The sequence below is a fragment of the Eretmochelys imbricata genome, chromosome 7 (genome assembly GCF_965152235.1).
Source record: "Eretmochelys imbricata isolate rEreImb1 chromosome 7, rEreImb1.hap1, whole genome shotgun sequence".
NCBI lineage: Eukaryota > Metazoa > Chordata > Testudines > Cheloniidae > Eretmochelys > Eretmochelys imbricata.
This window is the reverse complement of record NC_135578.1, coordinates 99,978,542-99,993,336: the sequence shown is the minus strand read 5'-3', so window position 1 is coordinate 99,993,336 and position 14,795 is coordinate 99,978,542. Positions and strand designations below refer to the sequence as shown.

At 37.3% G+C, this 14,795-nt stretch overlaps 1 protein-coding gene across 2 annotated transcripts in view; it reads left to right on the top strand.

Annotated features, from left to right (window-relative positions):
- The window catches only part of GLRX3 (glutaredoxin 3), a 36,842-nt gene that overhangs the window by 20,844 nt on the left and 1,203 nt on the right, over positions 1-14,795 (top strand). For both annotated transcript variants that reach the window (XM_077822749.1, XM_077822750.1), the window contains exons 5-10: positions 3,039-3,211; positions 3,314-3,375; positions 10,047-10,104; positions 12,415-12,467; positions 14,169-14,208; positions 14,320-14,412. In XM_077822749.1, coding sequence (XP_077678875.1) covers positions 3,039-3,211; positions 3,314-3,375; positions 10,047-10,104; positions 12,415-12,467; positions 14,169-14,208; positions 14,320-14,412 — 479 coding nt within the window. The remainder of the gene's footprint in view (positions 1-3,038; positions 3,212-3,313; positions 3,376-10,046; positions 10,105-12,414; positions 12,468-14,168; positions 14,209-14,319; positions 14,413-14,795) is intronic.

Genomic DNA, 14,795 nt, shown 5'->3' with positions numbered 1-14,795 from the left:
AAATCTCAATTTCTTACTGTTTTTGTATTTAATTTGCATATACTCAATATGACAGTGAAATGTCTTAGTTTTCATAATAGTAGTGTCAGAGACAGTTATCACTGTAGTGTAGGTTAAGTAGAAGTTTTCACTTTGACCCTTCTGCTTTGAGAACTTCCTGAAACTTTGAAATTTTTTGTAAGAACACCCCTGTATCAAAACAGGAAGCTAGGCATGAGCTTTTGCAAATTGCATGCTGAACTTGTAAAGGCTATATCTGTACATATATGTGAGGCTAATTTTAACAACATAATGAAGTGTACTGAATGTGTATGTGGGCAGAGGCAGAGGTTCGTTATTTCACAGAGGGGACTGAACCAAGTTTAAATGTAAGAGATTAAGTGATCATTGAGATTGCATAGTTAAGTGCTCAAAAAAACAGGAAAAGCCTAAATCAAAGTTACACACACAGTTTTGGCTCTTTGGTGCTTTTGCATAAAATCTCTAATTATACAACCATGCACTGTAATATCATACAATATTTTTCAAACTTGCACAGATTTTGTACTTTACTACTGTCACACATTCTATGAAAAATACACAGTGAGCTCTGTTTACTTACATAGTACAGATTTATGTATTAAAACATAGATTATCAGTGAAAATTTGCAGTTGTATATAGGATTGCCTGAGTTTGTAACTTAGATTGAAGAGAGGTTAATTTAGTAGTTAGTCCAATTCTGCAGATAAGATACTTAAGATAGAATGTGGTGTTGCTTGGAGAGAAAAATCTATAGTATGCTGGCGCTGGCAGAGTTATTAAAATATGCATACCTTTTAATGAGAAGAGAGCTTACCATATTAAAAAGGCTAAATTGTCAAAGATAAAACTGGTCTGTTATGACAATGGCATTAGATAAGTAAAAAGAATGTAAAATAATTACAGGATGCTCCATGTGGTTATCTAAGGATGAATATAGTTGTGAACAAACTCTATTTTGATAGACACAACAGATTTGAATTGGTAGATGAGTGCACTTGGCTACTGGTGTGGAACCCTCTCCTATGGTGGGATATGGAATCTTTTTTTTTTTTTTTGTAATTAATCATTACTTCATTGAGAGAGACAACTCCAGTATAGTGCTGAGTGAAGTCTGTTCCCTTGGCCATGTGTTGTTGTATCTTGTTGCTACACATGTAATCTTGTTTCAGGAGATTTTTGGGCTGTGAGCGCATTGGTTTGCTTGTTTCATGGCTATTACAATTTTATTTATTCTCATTAACAGTATAAAGTATATAGTGGTATTTATGGCTGTCTGGATATACACTTACATTTTGTTCACACTTTAATTCTTTGTATTACGTGTATGGTGTCTTTTTCAGAAATTCAACCTAAACCTTTTGTTATGAAAGTAAATCTGTATTGGTACTTTATCCCCCTAAGCATAATATTTCCATTCTTTTACTTAACCCTTAAAAATGAAACACAACCAATCAATCTTTCTAGTCTGCATGTAATTGCCTATAGCTAAAATGAAGCTTTTTGTCAGCCTTGTTCAATAGAAATGAGTTAATGTATTGGTAACAGAATAACCATCAGCAATCACCCTTTAGCTGTTTACTAATGAACTCCCAGATGAATGAGAAATTTCGGAATCCATGTTTTTACTTCAGGCTGTACATGAACTTAACACTTAGATGTCATACATATACGTATCTTAACACTTAGATGTCATACATATACATATCAGTACCTCATCTCAACAAAGTGCAGATCATGCAAACTTGTAGAAAACTGTAATGCAAATCCATATTTAAAAAATTAATAGGTGATTTTGCAAGTTGAAATCAAATAGTTATTTTTATGTGGCAGTCTGGTTATTTTTATTTAAGAATTCCTTTTGTTCCATTTATTATAGAAATGTAAAAAAAAAGTCTAAATAGTGAAAATGTTTAAAATTTACTTTTCAGTTTTAATAATCTAGAATGATGGTGGTTATGACAGAAGATTTTTTTAAAATGATCTTTAGCTTGTGTCCCTTTTTTAGTGTAAAGAATGGTTTATTATGCGTAAAGAATGTTAAATTTTGTGAACAGAATTGTAAAAAGTTAATGCGTGTGTGTGTGAAGACTGGGATACATTCATTATTGTATATTTTCTTAGAACACAAATTATGAAAAGAAACATTTTCTGTAAAACAGACTCATAATAGGGTGTAAAAACCCATTTTATGCATTTAATGTCCAGTACTTAATGTGCTAATGAGAAAGTATCAGAAGAAAAGTGCATGACTTCATAGTACCTAATAAAAAGTGTGACAAGTACAATAGAATATGTACGCTTATGAATGTAAATACTTAAAAAACCCTCAAGTTGTTGTGATGTGGGAGGGAAAACAGTGTCAACGCTGTGGCAGCTGAAATGGAGCCAGAAAAAAAGCCATTTTAAAACTCAAACTACTGCCACCCAGTAGGCTTGAATAGCAGTTTTCATGCTCTTTAGTCAGTCAGTTTCAACTATTTTATTTTGGTGTTTGGGGGAGACTGGCAGTAGCTAGAGGGAGAAAACAAGAAGAGCTGCAGGAATACAAGGTGAGGGGGGAAAAGAGAAGGGGGAGCAGAAGATGTGGAGAAGGGCAAAGAGTATCTTTCCTTTTGGATGCAGAAGGGAGGAGGAGGACTAGACAAGTCACAGACTAGGGAAATAGATTTCTTTGAAGTTTAGCCATAAGACGTTCTACCAAAATGTAGTACACTAAAGTTACTGAATGCAATTGTTTATGCAGGCAGACTTCAGACATACGTACTGTCTAGATACTTTGAGGTTTAATAATTGCAGTAATAAAACCATTTTTATTCATTGCCTATTTTATCATGTTAATACTCTAAAATAAGACGAAGAAACACCATAGAACATTGTAGGGAGCGGTTATTGTCTGGAAGATCTGTAGTACGTTTTTTAACCAAATACATTTTCATAAAGCCACGAGAACATTTTATTTAAAAATAGATATAATTTAAAGTAATCACCTACTAATTGATATCCTCTTTATATCCAGGTTTCAGCAGACAAATGGTGGAGATTCTTAACAAACATAACATTCTGTTTAGCAGTTTCGATATATTTTCTGATGAAGAAGTACGTCAAGGACTGAAAACATACTCTAATTGGCCTACTTATCCACAGTTATATGTAGCTGGAGAGCTTATAGGTGGACTGGATATTGTTAAGGTTAGAAATTGAGAAATCTGCATTTTTTTTTAATATTTTGCATATTTTTAAAAGTGTGTGTATATAACCATCTCTTTCTAAATCTGAACACCTGTTTTTCAGGAACTGGAGGCTTCTGGAGAACTGGACACAATTTGTCCCAAGACACACAAATTGGAAGACAAGTATGATGCATTATATCTTTATTTTAGCAGTGTGTTATAGTTTAGAGGCAACATCCATATTCTGACTCTCAGAAATACATCAGCACTTAAAAAGTAAATTACTGTAATGCTGCAGTCTTTCATTTGAAGTAATTGAATCTTTTAGTTACCTCTTCAATTGTAGATAACATGGGTGATCATATATAGAAGTAAACATTTGGGTATGCTGTTTTGATAGGATTTACTTAGACTACAAGTTTTATTACATTTAAAATAGGGCACATAGATTTCCTCCAGTCTCCTTTCTTGAATAACAACTAGTTTTTTAAGAAGGAAAACATAGGTAAATCCTTTTATAGAAAACGTTGTAATTCTACAAGTAACTTTTTAAAGTTTTTTGAGTCTGATTGGGTATAGATTTGATTACTATGGTGTCAATATGGTATAATTATGTAGCCCTGCTCCCCACTTTTCAGTTCCAACGGTTGTCTCCTTTGTTGACATTATGTGCTTTTTAGTGATGCATTGTGGGTTTTTAATCTCCCCAGGCACACCTAGTATCTAGAAGCTAGTCTGGCCTCTTGAGTCTTCCCATTTTGACCATGTGCTCTGTTTAAATTTGGCTGGTCAGCTAAGCCAAGCCTGGTAACCAATCAAATCATAAGCTCTAAATATGTGAAGCATCTTCCTATTTTATAGCAATAGCTAGCAAGTAGTGGGAATTTGTTTCTCATCTTATATGTATCACACCATTAAAACACTAAAGAGGAAGCTGAATTATCAAGGTATAGCTATTCTCTGAAGGCAAATATTGACACACAAATACCTACTCATAGTCTGAGGCTGGCGACACTGGGTATCTATAAAGCTCTGGAAGTGTCTGATCCCCACTCCCACCGAAGCATTGGTAAACCACACTTGGGAAATAACATATGATGCAAACTACAATAGAATCTCAGAGTTATGAACATCCCAGGTATGGAGGTTGTTCATAACTCTGAAATGTTTGTAATGCTGAACAAAACGTTATGGTTCTTTCAAAAGTTTACAACTGAACATTGACTTAATACAGCTCTGAAACTTTACCATGCAGAAGAAAATGCTACTTTTAATGATCTTAATTGAAATGAACAAGCACAGAAGCAGTTTCCTTATCTTGTCAAATCTTTTTTAAATTTTTCCTTTATTTTTTTTAGTAGTTTATGTTTAACATAATATTGTACTGTATTTGCTTTTTCTTGTCTCTGCTGTTGCCTGATTGCATACTTCTGGTTCCAAATGAGATGTGTGTTGGACTGGTCAGTTCATAACTTTGGTTTTCATAACTCTGAAGGTCTACTGTATTACAATAAGAAAAGGAGTACTTGTGGCACCTTAGAGACTAACCAATTTATTTGAGCATAAGCTTTCGTGAGCTACAGCTCACTTCATTGGATGCATCCCATGAAGTGACCTGTAGTTCATGAAAGCTTATGCTCAAATAAATTGGTTAGTCTCGAAGGTGCCACAAGTACTCCTTTTCTTTTTGCGAATACACACTAACATGGCTGCTACCCTGAAACCTGTATTACAATAAAGCACTTTTAGACTACACAGTTAAATATTTACAAGTCAGAAAATGCAAAAGTTAGATGAGTGCATACCCTTTAATTTACTCTTTGTGCTTAATACTCATACTATTCAAATAAGATGATAATGCAATAGGTTTTTTCAAGTTTTAGTTACTCATTTTGGCCTTGATTCTGCAGTTGAATATATTCAGGTTTAGTCTTATGCTATATTATAGTGTCTGACCCCTCTATATCTGATTACAGGATAAGGGCTATATTTTGTACTACTGTGTGTGTATGTAACAAGTAGAAGTACTTGAAAATATTGGTAGGAAAATACACAGTAACATAAACTTCAGTAGACTACAGAAACTATAACAAAATACTGTGATAATGAAAGGTTTCAGAGTAACAGCCGTGTTAGTCTGTATTCGCAAAAAGAAAAGGAGTACTTGTGGCACCTTAGAGACTAACCAATTTATTTGAGCATGAGCTTTCGTGAGCTACAGCTCACTTCATCAGATGTATACCGTGGAAACTGCAGCAGACTTTATATATACACAGAGAATATGAAACAATACCTCCTCCCACCCCACTGTCCTGCTGGTAATAGCTTATCTAAAGTAATCGTCAGGTTAGGCCATTTCCAGCACAAATCCAGGTTTTCTCACCCTCCACCCCCCCACACAAATTCACTCTCCTGCTGGTGATAGCCCATCCAAAGTGACAACTCTTTACACAATGTGCATGATAATGAAGTTAGGCCATTTCCTGCACAAATCCAGGTTCTCTCACTCCCTCACCCCCCTCCAAAAACCACCCCCATACACACACAGACTCACTCTCCTACTGGTAATAGCTCGTCCAAACTGACCACTCTCCAAGTTTAAATCCAAGTTAAACCAGAACATCTGGGGGGAGGGGAGGGTAGGAAAAAACAAGAGGAAATAGGCTACCTTGCATAATGACTTAGCCACTCCCAGTCTCTATTTAAGCCTAAATTAATAGTATCCAATTTGCAAATGAATTCCAATTCAGCAGTTTCTCGCTGGAGTCTGGATTTGAAGTTTTTTTGTTTTAAGATAGCGACCTTCATGTCTGTGATTGCGTGACCAGAGAGATTGAAGTGTTCTCCGACTGGTTTATGAATGTTATAATTCTTGACATCTGATTTGTGTCCATTTATTCTTTTACGTAGAGACTGTCCAGTTTGACCAATGTACATGGCAGAGGGGCATTGCTGGCACATGATGGCATAAATCACATTGGTGGATGTGCAGGTGAACGAGCCTCTGATAGTGTGGCTGATGTTATTAGGCCCTGTGATGGTGTCCCCTGAATAGATATGTGGGCACAATTGGCAACGGGCTTTGTTGCAAGGATAAGTTCCTGGGTTAGTGGTTCTGTTGTGTGGTATGTGGTTGTTGGTGAGTATTTGCTTCAGGTTGCGGGGCTGTCTGTAGGCAAGGACTGGCCTGTCTCCCAAGATTTGTGAGAGTGTTGGGTCATCCTTTAGGATAGGTTGTAGATCCTTAATAATGCGTTGGAGGGGTTTTAGTTGGGGGCTGAAGGTGACGGCTAGTGGCGTTCTGTTATTTTCTTTGTTAGGCCTGTCCTGTAGTAGTATGCGATATATATGCATATATATATATATATATATATGCATAAATGCGATACAACCGCATTTGCTCCAACCCCTCAGACAGAGACAAACACCTACAAGATCTCTGTCAAGCTTTCTTACAAGTACAGTACCCACCTGCGGAAGTAAAGAAACAGATTGATAGGGCCAGAAGAGTTCCCAGAAGTTACCTACTACAGGACAGGCCTAACAAAGAAAATAACAGAACGCCACTAGCCGTCACCTTCAGCCCCCAACTAAAACCCCTCCAACGCATTATTAAGGATCTACAACCTATCCTAAAGGATGACCCAACACTCTCACAAATCTTGGGAGACAGGCCAGTCCTTGCCTACAGACAGCCCCGCAACCTGAAGCAAATACTCACCAACAACCACATACCACACAACAGAACCACTAACCCAGGAACTTATCCTTGCAACAAAGCCCGTTGCCAATTGTGCCCACATATCTATTCAGGGGACACCATCACAGGGCCTAATAACATCAGCCACACTATCAGAGGCTCGTTCACCTGCACATCCACCAATGTGATTTATGCCATCATGTGCCAGCAATGCCCCTCTGCCATGTACATTGGTCAAACTGGACAGTCTCTACGTAAAAGAATAAATGGACACAAATCAGATGTCAAGAATTATAACATTCATAAACCAGTCGGAGAACACTTCAATCTCTCTGGTCACGCAATCACAGACATGAAGGTCGCTATCTTAAAACAAAAAAACTTCAAATCCAGATTCCAGCGAGAAACTGCTGAATTGGAATTCATTTGCAAATTGGATACTATTAATTTAGGCTTAAATAGAGACTGGGAGTGGCTAAGTCATTATGCAAGGTAGCCTATTTCCTCTTGTTTTTTCCTACCCTCCCCTCCCCCCAGATGTTCTGGTTTAACTTGGATTTAAACTTGGAGAGTGGTCAGTTTGGACGAGCTATTACCAGTAGGAGAGTGAGTCTGTGTGTGTATGGGGGTGGTTTTTGGAGGGGGGTGAGGGAGTGAGAGAACCTGGATTTGTGCAGGAAATGGCCTAACTTCATTATCATACACATTGTGTAAAGAGTTGTCACTTTGGATGGGCTATCACCAGCAGGAGAGTGAATTTGTGTGGGGGGGTGGAGGGTGAGAAAACCTGGATTTGTGCTGGAAATGGCCTAACCTGACGATTACTTTAGATAAGCTATTACCAGCAGGACAGTGGGGTGGGAGGAGGTATTGTTTCATATTCTCTGTGTATATATAAAGTCTGCTGCAGTTTCCACGGTATACATCTGATGAAGTGAGCTGTAGCTCACGAAAGCTCATGCTCAAATAAATTGGTTAGTCTCTAAGGTGCCACAAGTACTCCTTTTCTTTTTGTGATAATGAACAGCACTATGCTTTGTCATGGATAAGGGTAATAAGCACTGAAATATTTCAGTAATACCAGGACAAACCCTTGCTTGCGGGCACTTAAATATCCGCACAGAGCGAACAGACCTTTTATTTTTAATCTTTAAAAAACAAACAACCCCCCCCAAATCCTAAACACCTCTTTACAGCAAACTACATGGAACTCAGACTATCCTGAGGATAAAGAGCTTAACCTGCATTGTTGAGATTTGAACCATTAGCTCCAAGGTGACTCAATATTTGAAACCTAATGTTTAGACTACTGAGCGAGCCATCCCCTCTAGCAAAACTGACTGGTTCTACTGGGTGATGAGTTATACCTTCTGAGTCACTTTCTTTTTCAAATTGAATTTTTTCTGCAAGAGGTGCTTTTGCTAGTCTTTTCCTTCCCCTGTGCCAACCTGCAAGCTCAGAAATTAATTCTGAATTTGTACCATTCAATTCATGCTTTGTTTTCTGCTTTGCTTAGTCTTTGCAGCAAAAATAATTTGTTTCTTTTCTCCATTGCTCATAATATGAGATGTCACTTCTTCCATCCCTGAAAAGGATGCATATACAGGATCTAAATATGTTTTAATTAAGTCACTTAAGATTGGTTCAGGTGGATGTCTCACTAAAGAAGCAACGAGAGCTGTAAGACAAGGATTTAAAATCTTCACTCATTCTGATACTTTAACACTGGCAAAATGGCAATTGTCCGTTCACTCCAGGACAATCATAGAACTCCTATTCATAGAGCTAGGCTTGAAGTTCTAGATCCACTCCAATCCGTGTATAATTATATTATTGTACTCATCTTGAAACAGTTGGGCTTGTTGCCCATCTTAATTTTCAGCTTTCCGTAGCTGTCTTCCGGCTTCCCAGTTTTCCCTTGAAAACCAAAGCGTATTTTTACAGCACTGTAATTAAACTTTTTACATTTTTCACTTGTGAATCTCTGGCTAATTGACTTCTGTGATCAATGCAGAAGGGAAAGTTCAACAGAACAATGGCAACCTAGGTGTTTGACCATGCTACTCTTTCTCTTTGCTAATGTGTCTATAATGAAATTCTACCCCTTTAGAGGATTATAGAGCTGCAGCTGGCTCCCTATGTCCCCTGCTCTCTACTCATTCAAGCAAAGAATTAAGCCTAATGGGAAATTTAAAAATAAAAATAAAATGGAGCATATTTTCTAGAACCTGGCAGCTCTCCTAGAAGTTCATAAAATGTGATGCCCTATTTTATCAGATGTTGTGGGACTTCAGTGTTCTGTATATGACCCCTCAAAATTCCTGTTGGAGAATTTGGGGAAAGGTTGTTATGAACCTGTAAAAATGTTATGGAACAGTAAATTCTTAGCAAGTAAGCAACCAAAAATATTAAAATACCATCTCAACTGAAATGGGTTTGACTATTGGATGTCTGTCATAACTTTTCATAGAATACTAGCAAAGACTTTATCTAATGTATGAGAAGAGGTTGAACCACTAATAGCTAGGTTCTGCACTTGAAATATTATGTAGAGATTACATATCTGTAACTGTGCAGGATTGTTCTATCCTGGGACCAACACTGCTACTAGAGAGACAAGCTGGGTGCAGTAGTATCTTTTATTGAGCCAACTTCTGCTGGTGAGAGACAAGCTTTCGAGTTTACACAAAGCTCTTCTTCAGGTCTTTCAGAGAGACAGAATTATTGTGTAAATTCGAAAGCTTGTCTCTCTCTCCAACAGAAGTTGGCCCAATAAAAGAGATTACCTCACCCACCTTGTCTGTCTTATATCTGTGATTAGATACGCACAGCTCTGGATATTGTATTAAAAGTATCTCCAATTCAATTTGGAATTTGCCCCTTAAGTTTGATGCATCTAGGTATTTGCAATTTAATCCTGAAAAATAAATCATTGCTTTAAAAGTAATATCATGGTTTACAGTGGCTTAGGGAGAGAATGAAATAGAATGGAATATAAATAAATTCAATTGTTTATAATACAGCTTTAAATATATCTTCTAAACCTATGAATTATCTTCCTATCTTTCTTATATGTATGTTACTGAAGAAGTAGATCAAAAGTATAGGTTAATAATTGAACTGAGATATTTTATATAATTTTTTTCTATTTTAGACTTAAAGTTCTGACAAACAAAGCTTCTGTGATGCTGTTTATGAAAGGAAACAAGCAGGTAAAGCTCTCCAAAATGGTTTAATAGTAATTTCTTTTGATGCTCACGTCTGCAGGGAAGGGACTGTTGAACCTCTTTTCTTTTTGGCTACTGAAATTGGAGTGATATCAGGAAGTTATCTGTCTGACTTGCTTCTACAGACTGTACAAAGCAATCTATAATTTATCTGACAGGTATCAGGACTTCAGCTGAGCACATTGCTGTGGTGATGCAATCATCTCACTAAACTTTAGTTACATTCATCAGCTTGATCTACATCATTTATACTGTTTGTGTTCGAATTGTCTCCTCCTTTTGGTTTTAGTCCAAAAGTCCCTGTGCTGATAGTTTTGGGTTTAGCAGATAATAGACCGCTCTTAGTTCTCTCTTGCTGCTTATGTAGCCAGACTCTCACAGGTGAGGCCTACCCTTCGATTATTACATGCCATGTTAATCCTAGACATCTCTTTAGGTATTCCCCTTCGTGGCCTAGCTGAGTTGTTGTCCTATTCAATTTAGTTTCTCTGCTTTGGTTATGTAAATTTTCCGCATAGCTTAAAAAAGATGCTGGATGATTTTATGGCACCACATACCATAAATGATCTACTGTTTTCCTTTACATGTGTGAGATGGTGTCTTTCTGAACTGCCATTTTTTATCCACCCAGACTAAAATAAATGTGATGACCGAAGACAGACAAGTTTTAATAATTAGGATTGAAATGGTAATAAATGACTAACTCAAAAGCTTAGCTTGTTTCTCAGTGTGTCACATACATAAACTGGCCTCTCTGTAACAACGAGGCAGGTACAGCGGTATGGGTGAAAATAAATGTAAACTGTCGATCAGAATGATGGATACTAGGTGATGACTCCCCCTGCTTAATCTGATCTCATGAAATGTTTATGCAGTAGTTTTGATATATGTACAGAGGGAGCTCTGTTTCAGGTGGGGAACTAGGCTCTTCCGTGTATGATTCCCTCTTTTTCATTTAATTTCTTCTTTTTTCTATGAGCTCAATTTCCATATTACTTATAATTAAGGCTCAGATTCTGTCTTGGATATTTTTAGTAAAAATCATGGACAGGTCACGGGCAATAAACAAAAATTCACTGAAGTCTTTGACCTGACTTTCTCTAAAAATATCCTTAACAAAATGGGGAGGCAGGTTAAGCTCAGCACACGCTGCTGCTGGAGCTCTGGGGTCCCGCGCTGCCGCTGTGGTGAGTGGCAGTTCCAGGGTACCCCAGCGCAACGGCTGAGCAGCTCTGGGGGTCCTGCTGCCCAGGGCAGCAGGGAGCTCTGGCGGGTTCCACACTGCTTGCGGGGGCTGGGATCTGCAGAGGGTGGGCAGAGTGGGGTGTCTGGGAGCTCCACCCCAGGGCAGAAAATGGCACGGAGGTCAATGGAAGTCATGGATTCTGTGACCTCTGTGTCATACTTGTGGCACTTCTGCTGACTCACCATGTTAGGAAGTGCTGGAATCCTGAAGGGAGAGGCTAACTCATTAGCCTTAAAAACAGTCAGGTGTAGAGAGGCTCTGTAGCCTAAAGTTCAATTTTTTTGTTTTCTGTATCTGAGCTGCCAAAAAAGTCAATCTTGAAGAAGGGGCAGGTAGTCTGGACTAAATAATGTGTGTAGATTCTGATTAGAGCAGGGTCCCATCTGGGAATAAGCTAAAATAGATAATTCCCTTTCAAAATGAGAATGAGTGTTTGTACAGATGCAGAATTTACCAACTCAGTCCAGAAAACTGCTGCCTGTCTTGCAAAATGGACGGTGATGGGTAAAGGGAAAAAATTATGGGGAATAATAAGCTTCTCTTTTTTACATGTTTATTAAATGTGTGGATCTAAAAGTAGTGTACTTCTTGGGCAACTTCTTAGCTTTGGCTCTCTTTGAATACTCTTAAGAAATAACCAGCATCCTAGCTGTAACCAGTTTTCAAGACCAAAATGGATGAATGTGGAAAATGACTTCACTAAGGAAAACTGTCAAAACAGTAGCTCTCAGGACAGAAGAAATGAGGGAGATGATTCTCAGTGTTTTCATTCACTTTAGAAGTGTTTGCAAGTGAGGGAGAGACAAATTGCTCTGCAAAGTTAAACTTGGCAGAGCAAATGTAATGTAGTTGTTAAAAGGTGAATGTGGAAGGAGGACAGCAGACAGAGTGAACATCAAGAGGGGTTATTTATTAGAAATAAAATAGATTAATTGGGTTGTGATATGAGAATCTGGAAGTTGGAATTTTCTTGGCTTCAGAACTTTAAAACTTCACAAAACTAGAAAAATAGTGTTGTAGTCTAATAAGTTTTTTTTCTCTCACTTTAGATGGCAAAATGTGGATTCAGCAAGCAAATTATAGAAATCCTAAACAGCACTGGGTATGTAGGTATTATTTAAAATATAACAGCTTTGTAATGAATAAAAGTGCAGTGTTTATAAGTAAACTTACAAGGTGGAAAAATGCCAGGTAGCAATAGTAAATTGAATCATTCTAATGGGCGAATGGCTTTTTCCCTCACCTAAAATTATATTTATAAACATTTAAAGGAGGCATCTTATTAATGCCCTAAAAACAGAAGGTTTTAGTAGAAAGTGAAATTGAAAGAGGGAGAGATGCCTGGTGTGGTGACTGAGTTCACAGTACATTTAGTATAAGATTAACATCTGCCAGTGGTGATTGCTGGAATGTGGGAGGCAGTTTAAGCACACTTAAAGGTCTGTTGAACAAGTTAACTGTCTAATCATATTAGTGAATTACTCCTCCTGATTACTGCTGGACATGTAATTCTCTTGTTCTGCGTGAGACGTTGCGTAGTGCAAATAGTTGCTAGCTAATTCAGATCCATAATTGTTGCTGACTATTTAGCTCAATAATCACTGGTGAGAGAGATGGAAAAGCAGCTGGCATTTGATAATTGTAATAAAAATGGAACTTCTATCCCTACTTAAATTTATTTGGCTACTAAATGCAGTGAGTGCACTATATGTTACATTACTTTCTAATTAATTAATTAATTTAATAATAATGAAATAATAATGAAAAGTAACTACTTAGCTTGGTGGTAGCTAGGCTAACTAACAGGAAGCACTGTGAATGCCCTTCTCATCCTCTCCTCTTTGCAATCTGATTGACTACAAAAATCTTTGCACTCTGATTAGCAACTTCTTCTAGAATTCCCTTTTGCCCACAATAAACATGGCTGCTTCAGATTCTGAGTGTTTTGCCATGCCTAATGTCTGATTTCCCATCTTCCCTTGCAGCTGCTTCTTGTCCCTTGAGAATTGCTTAACAGCTTCCCCCCTTGAATAATTCCATTTAAAAAAAATTATATTGTATTATTTTTCTGGTTAGATGTGTGACTAGCAAGGGTAATCAACTATATTTATGGCCCTCTGAATCAACTGTGAGTAGTAGCCAATCAGAGAATGGAGGTTTGTAGAGTTCAGAAACACCTCATACAAATACTTGTCAATCCCCCTCAGCCAATCAGAGCATAAGAATTTGCCAACTGTCTGGTGTTTATGAACTAACTCTAGTCAGAGTGCAAGGAATTATTAACAAAATAAGTGTACCATTATGGATCAGTAACTTTGCCTGAGACCATTACATGTCTGTATAATACAGTTTATTTTGGTGTCTAAAACTTTTTCCATTCTTAAGCACTGTATTGGTGAACTGAACTATCTTGAATATCACATTTATTTTGCACACTCAGTTTTTCTTGTGTAACATGTCACTCTGTCTAGTCAGCGTAAGTAGTCTTTCAATTAAAATGGATATTTTTTGGTCTATACTAACTTTTGATTTTGATATAGATGCTAAAAAAGATGTTGTAGCTGTAAAATAAGTATGTGTCACTTGGAGTATTTAATAGCTAATTACCAGATGTCATTTGTCTCCTGTTTAAGTAGCTGACTTTCTGCAGTCTCTTGCTTACAGATTATAAATAAAGATCTTGTGTGTGTCTCCTATATTTTGGATGGTGGCTATCTGGTAGTGTGAAAACAAATAAATTGGTTATGTTTTTGTGGGTATTATGTTGCAAAAATGCATAATTCATTTTCATCTTTCTTTATAGTGTTGATTTTGAGACATTTGACATATTAGAGGACGAAGAGGTAAGTCTGATACTTTATCTCGTCCCCTCCGCCCCACAGATGTCACTGTTATGTCTACTACACTACTAAAGCTGCTGTGAAGAGCCTTAAAGTTAAGATTATTTTCCTTAGGTGCGGCAAGGATTAAAAACATATTCAAACTGGCCAACATACCCTCAATTGTACGTGAAAGGTGAACTTGTTGGAGGGCTGGATATTGTTAAGGTAAGGCAGGGGAGGGAGGACGATGACTCCTGTTTAAAATGTAAATTGACTCTTCTAGTGTGAACTTCTAAAAAAAATATTTTTTAGAACTGCCATATACATAAGCTCCTATGTAATGGCCTTAGATTTTGAAATTGAATGACTTGGTTGGTTTTACTGTGACTGTCATTTCAACATATGGTTGAAAGGAGCTTTTAAATCTCCAGCATGCTCACATACTCTGATATAGCAATGAAATGTATTTTCTTGACAGCAGTCAGCTACCTTTACTGTAAAGACCATTTTTACCCCGTGGGTGCATTGTTACAGGTTTCATTTTCTTTTTAGTTTTACTTTTGACATTGCTCTTCTCAAATAAGGTGGTGAGACATTTTTTCTAGCAA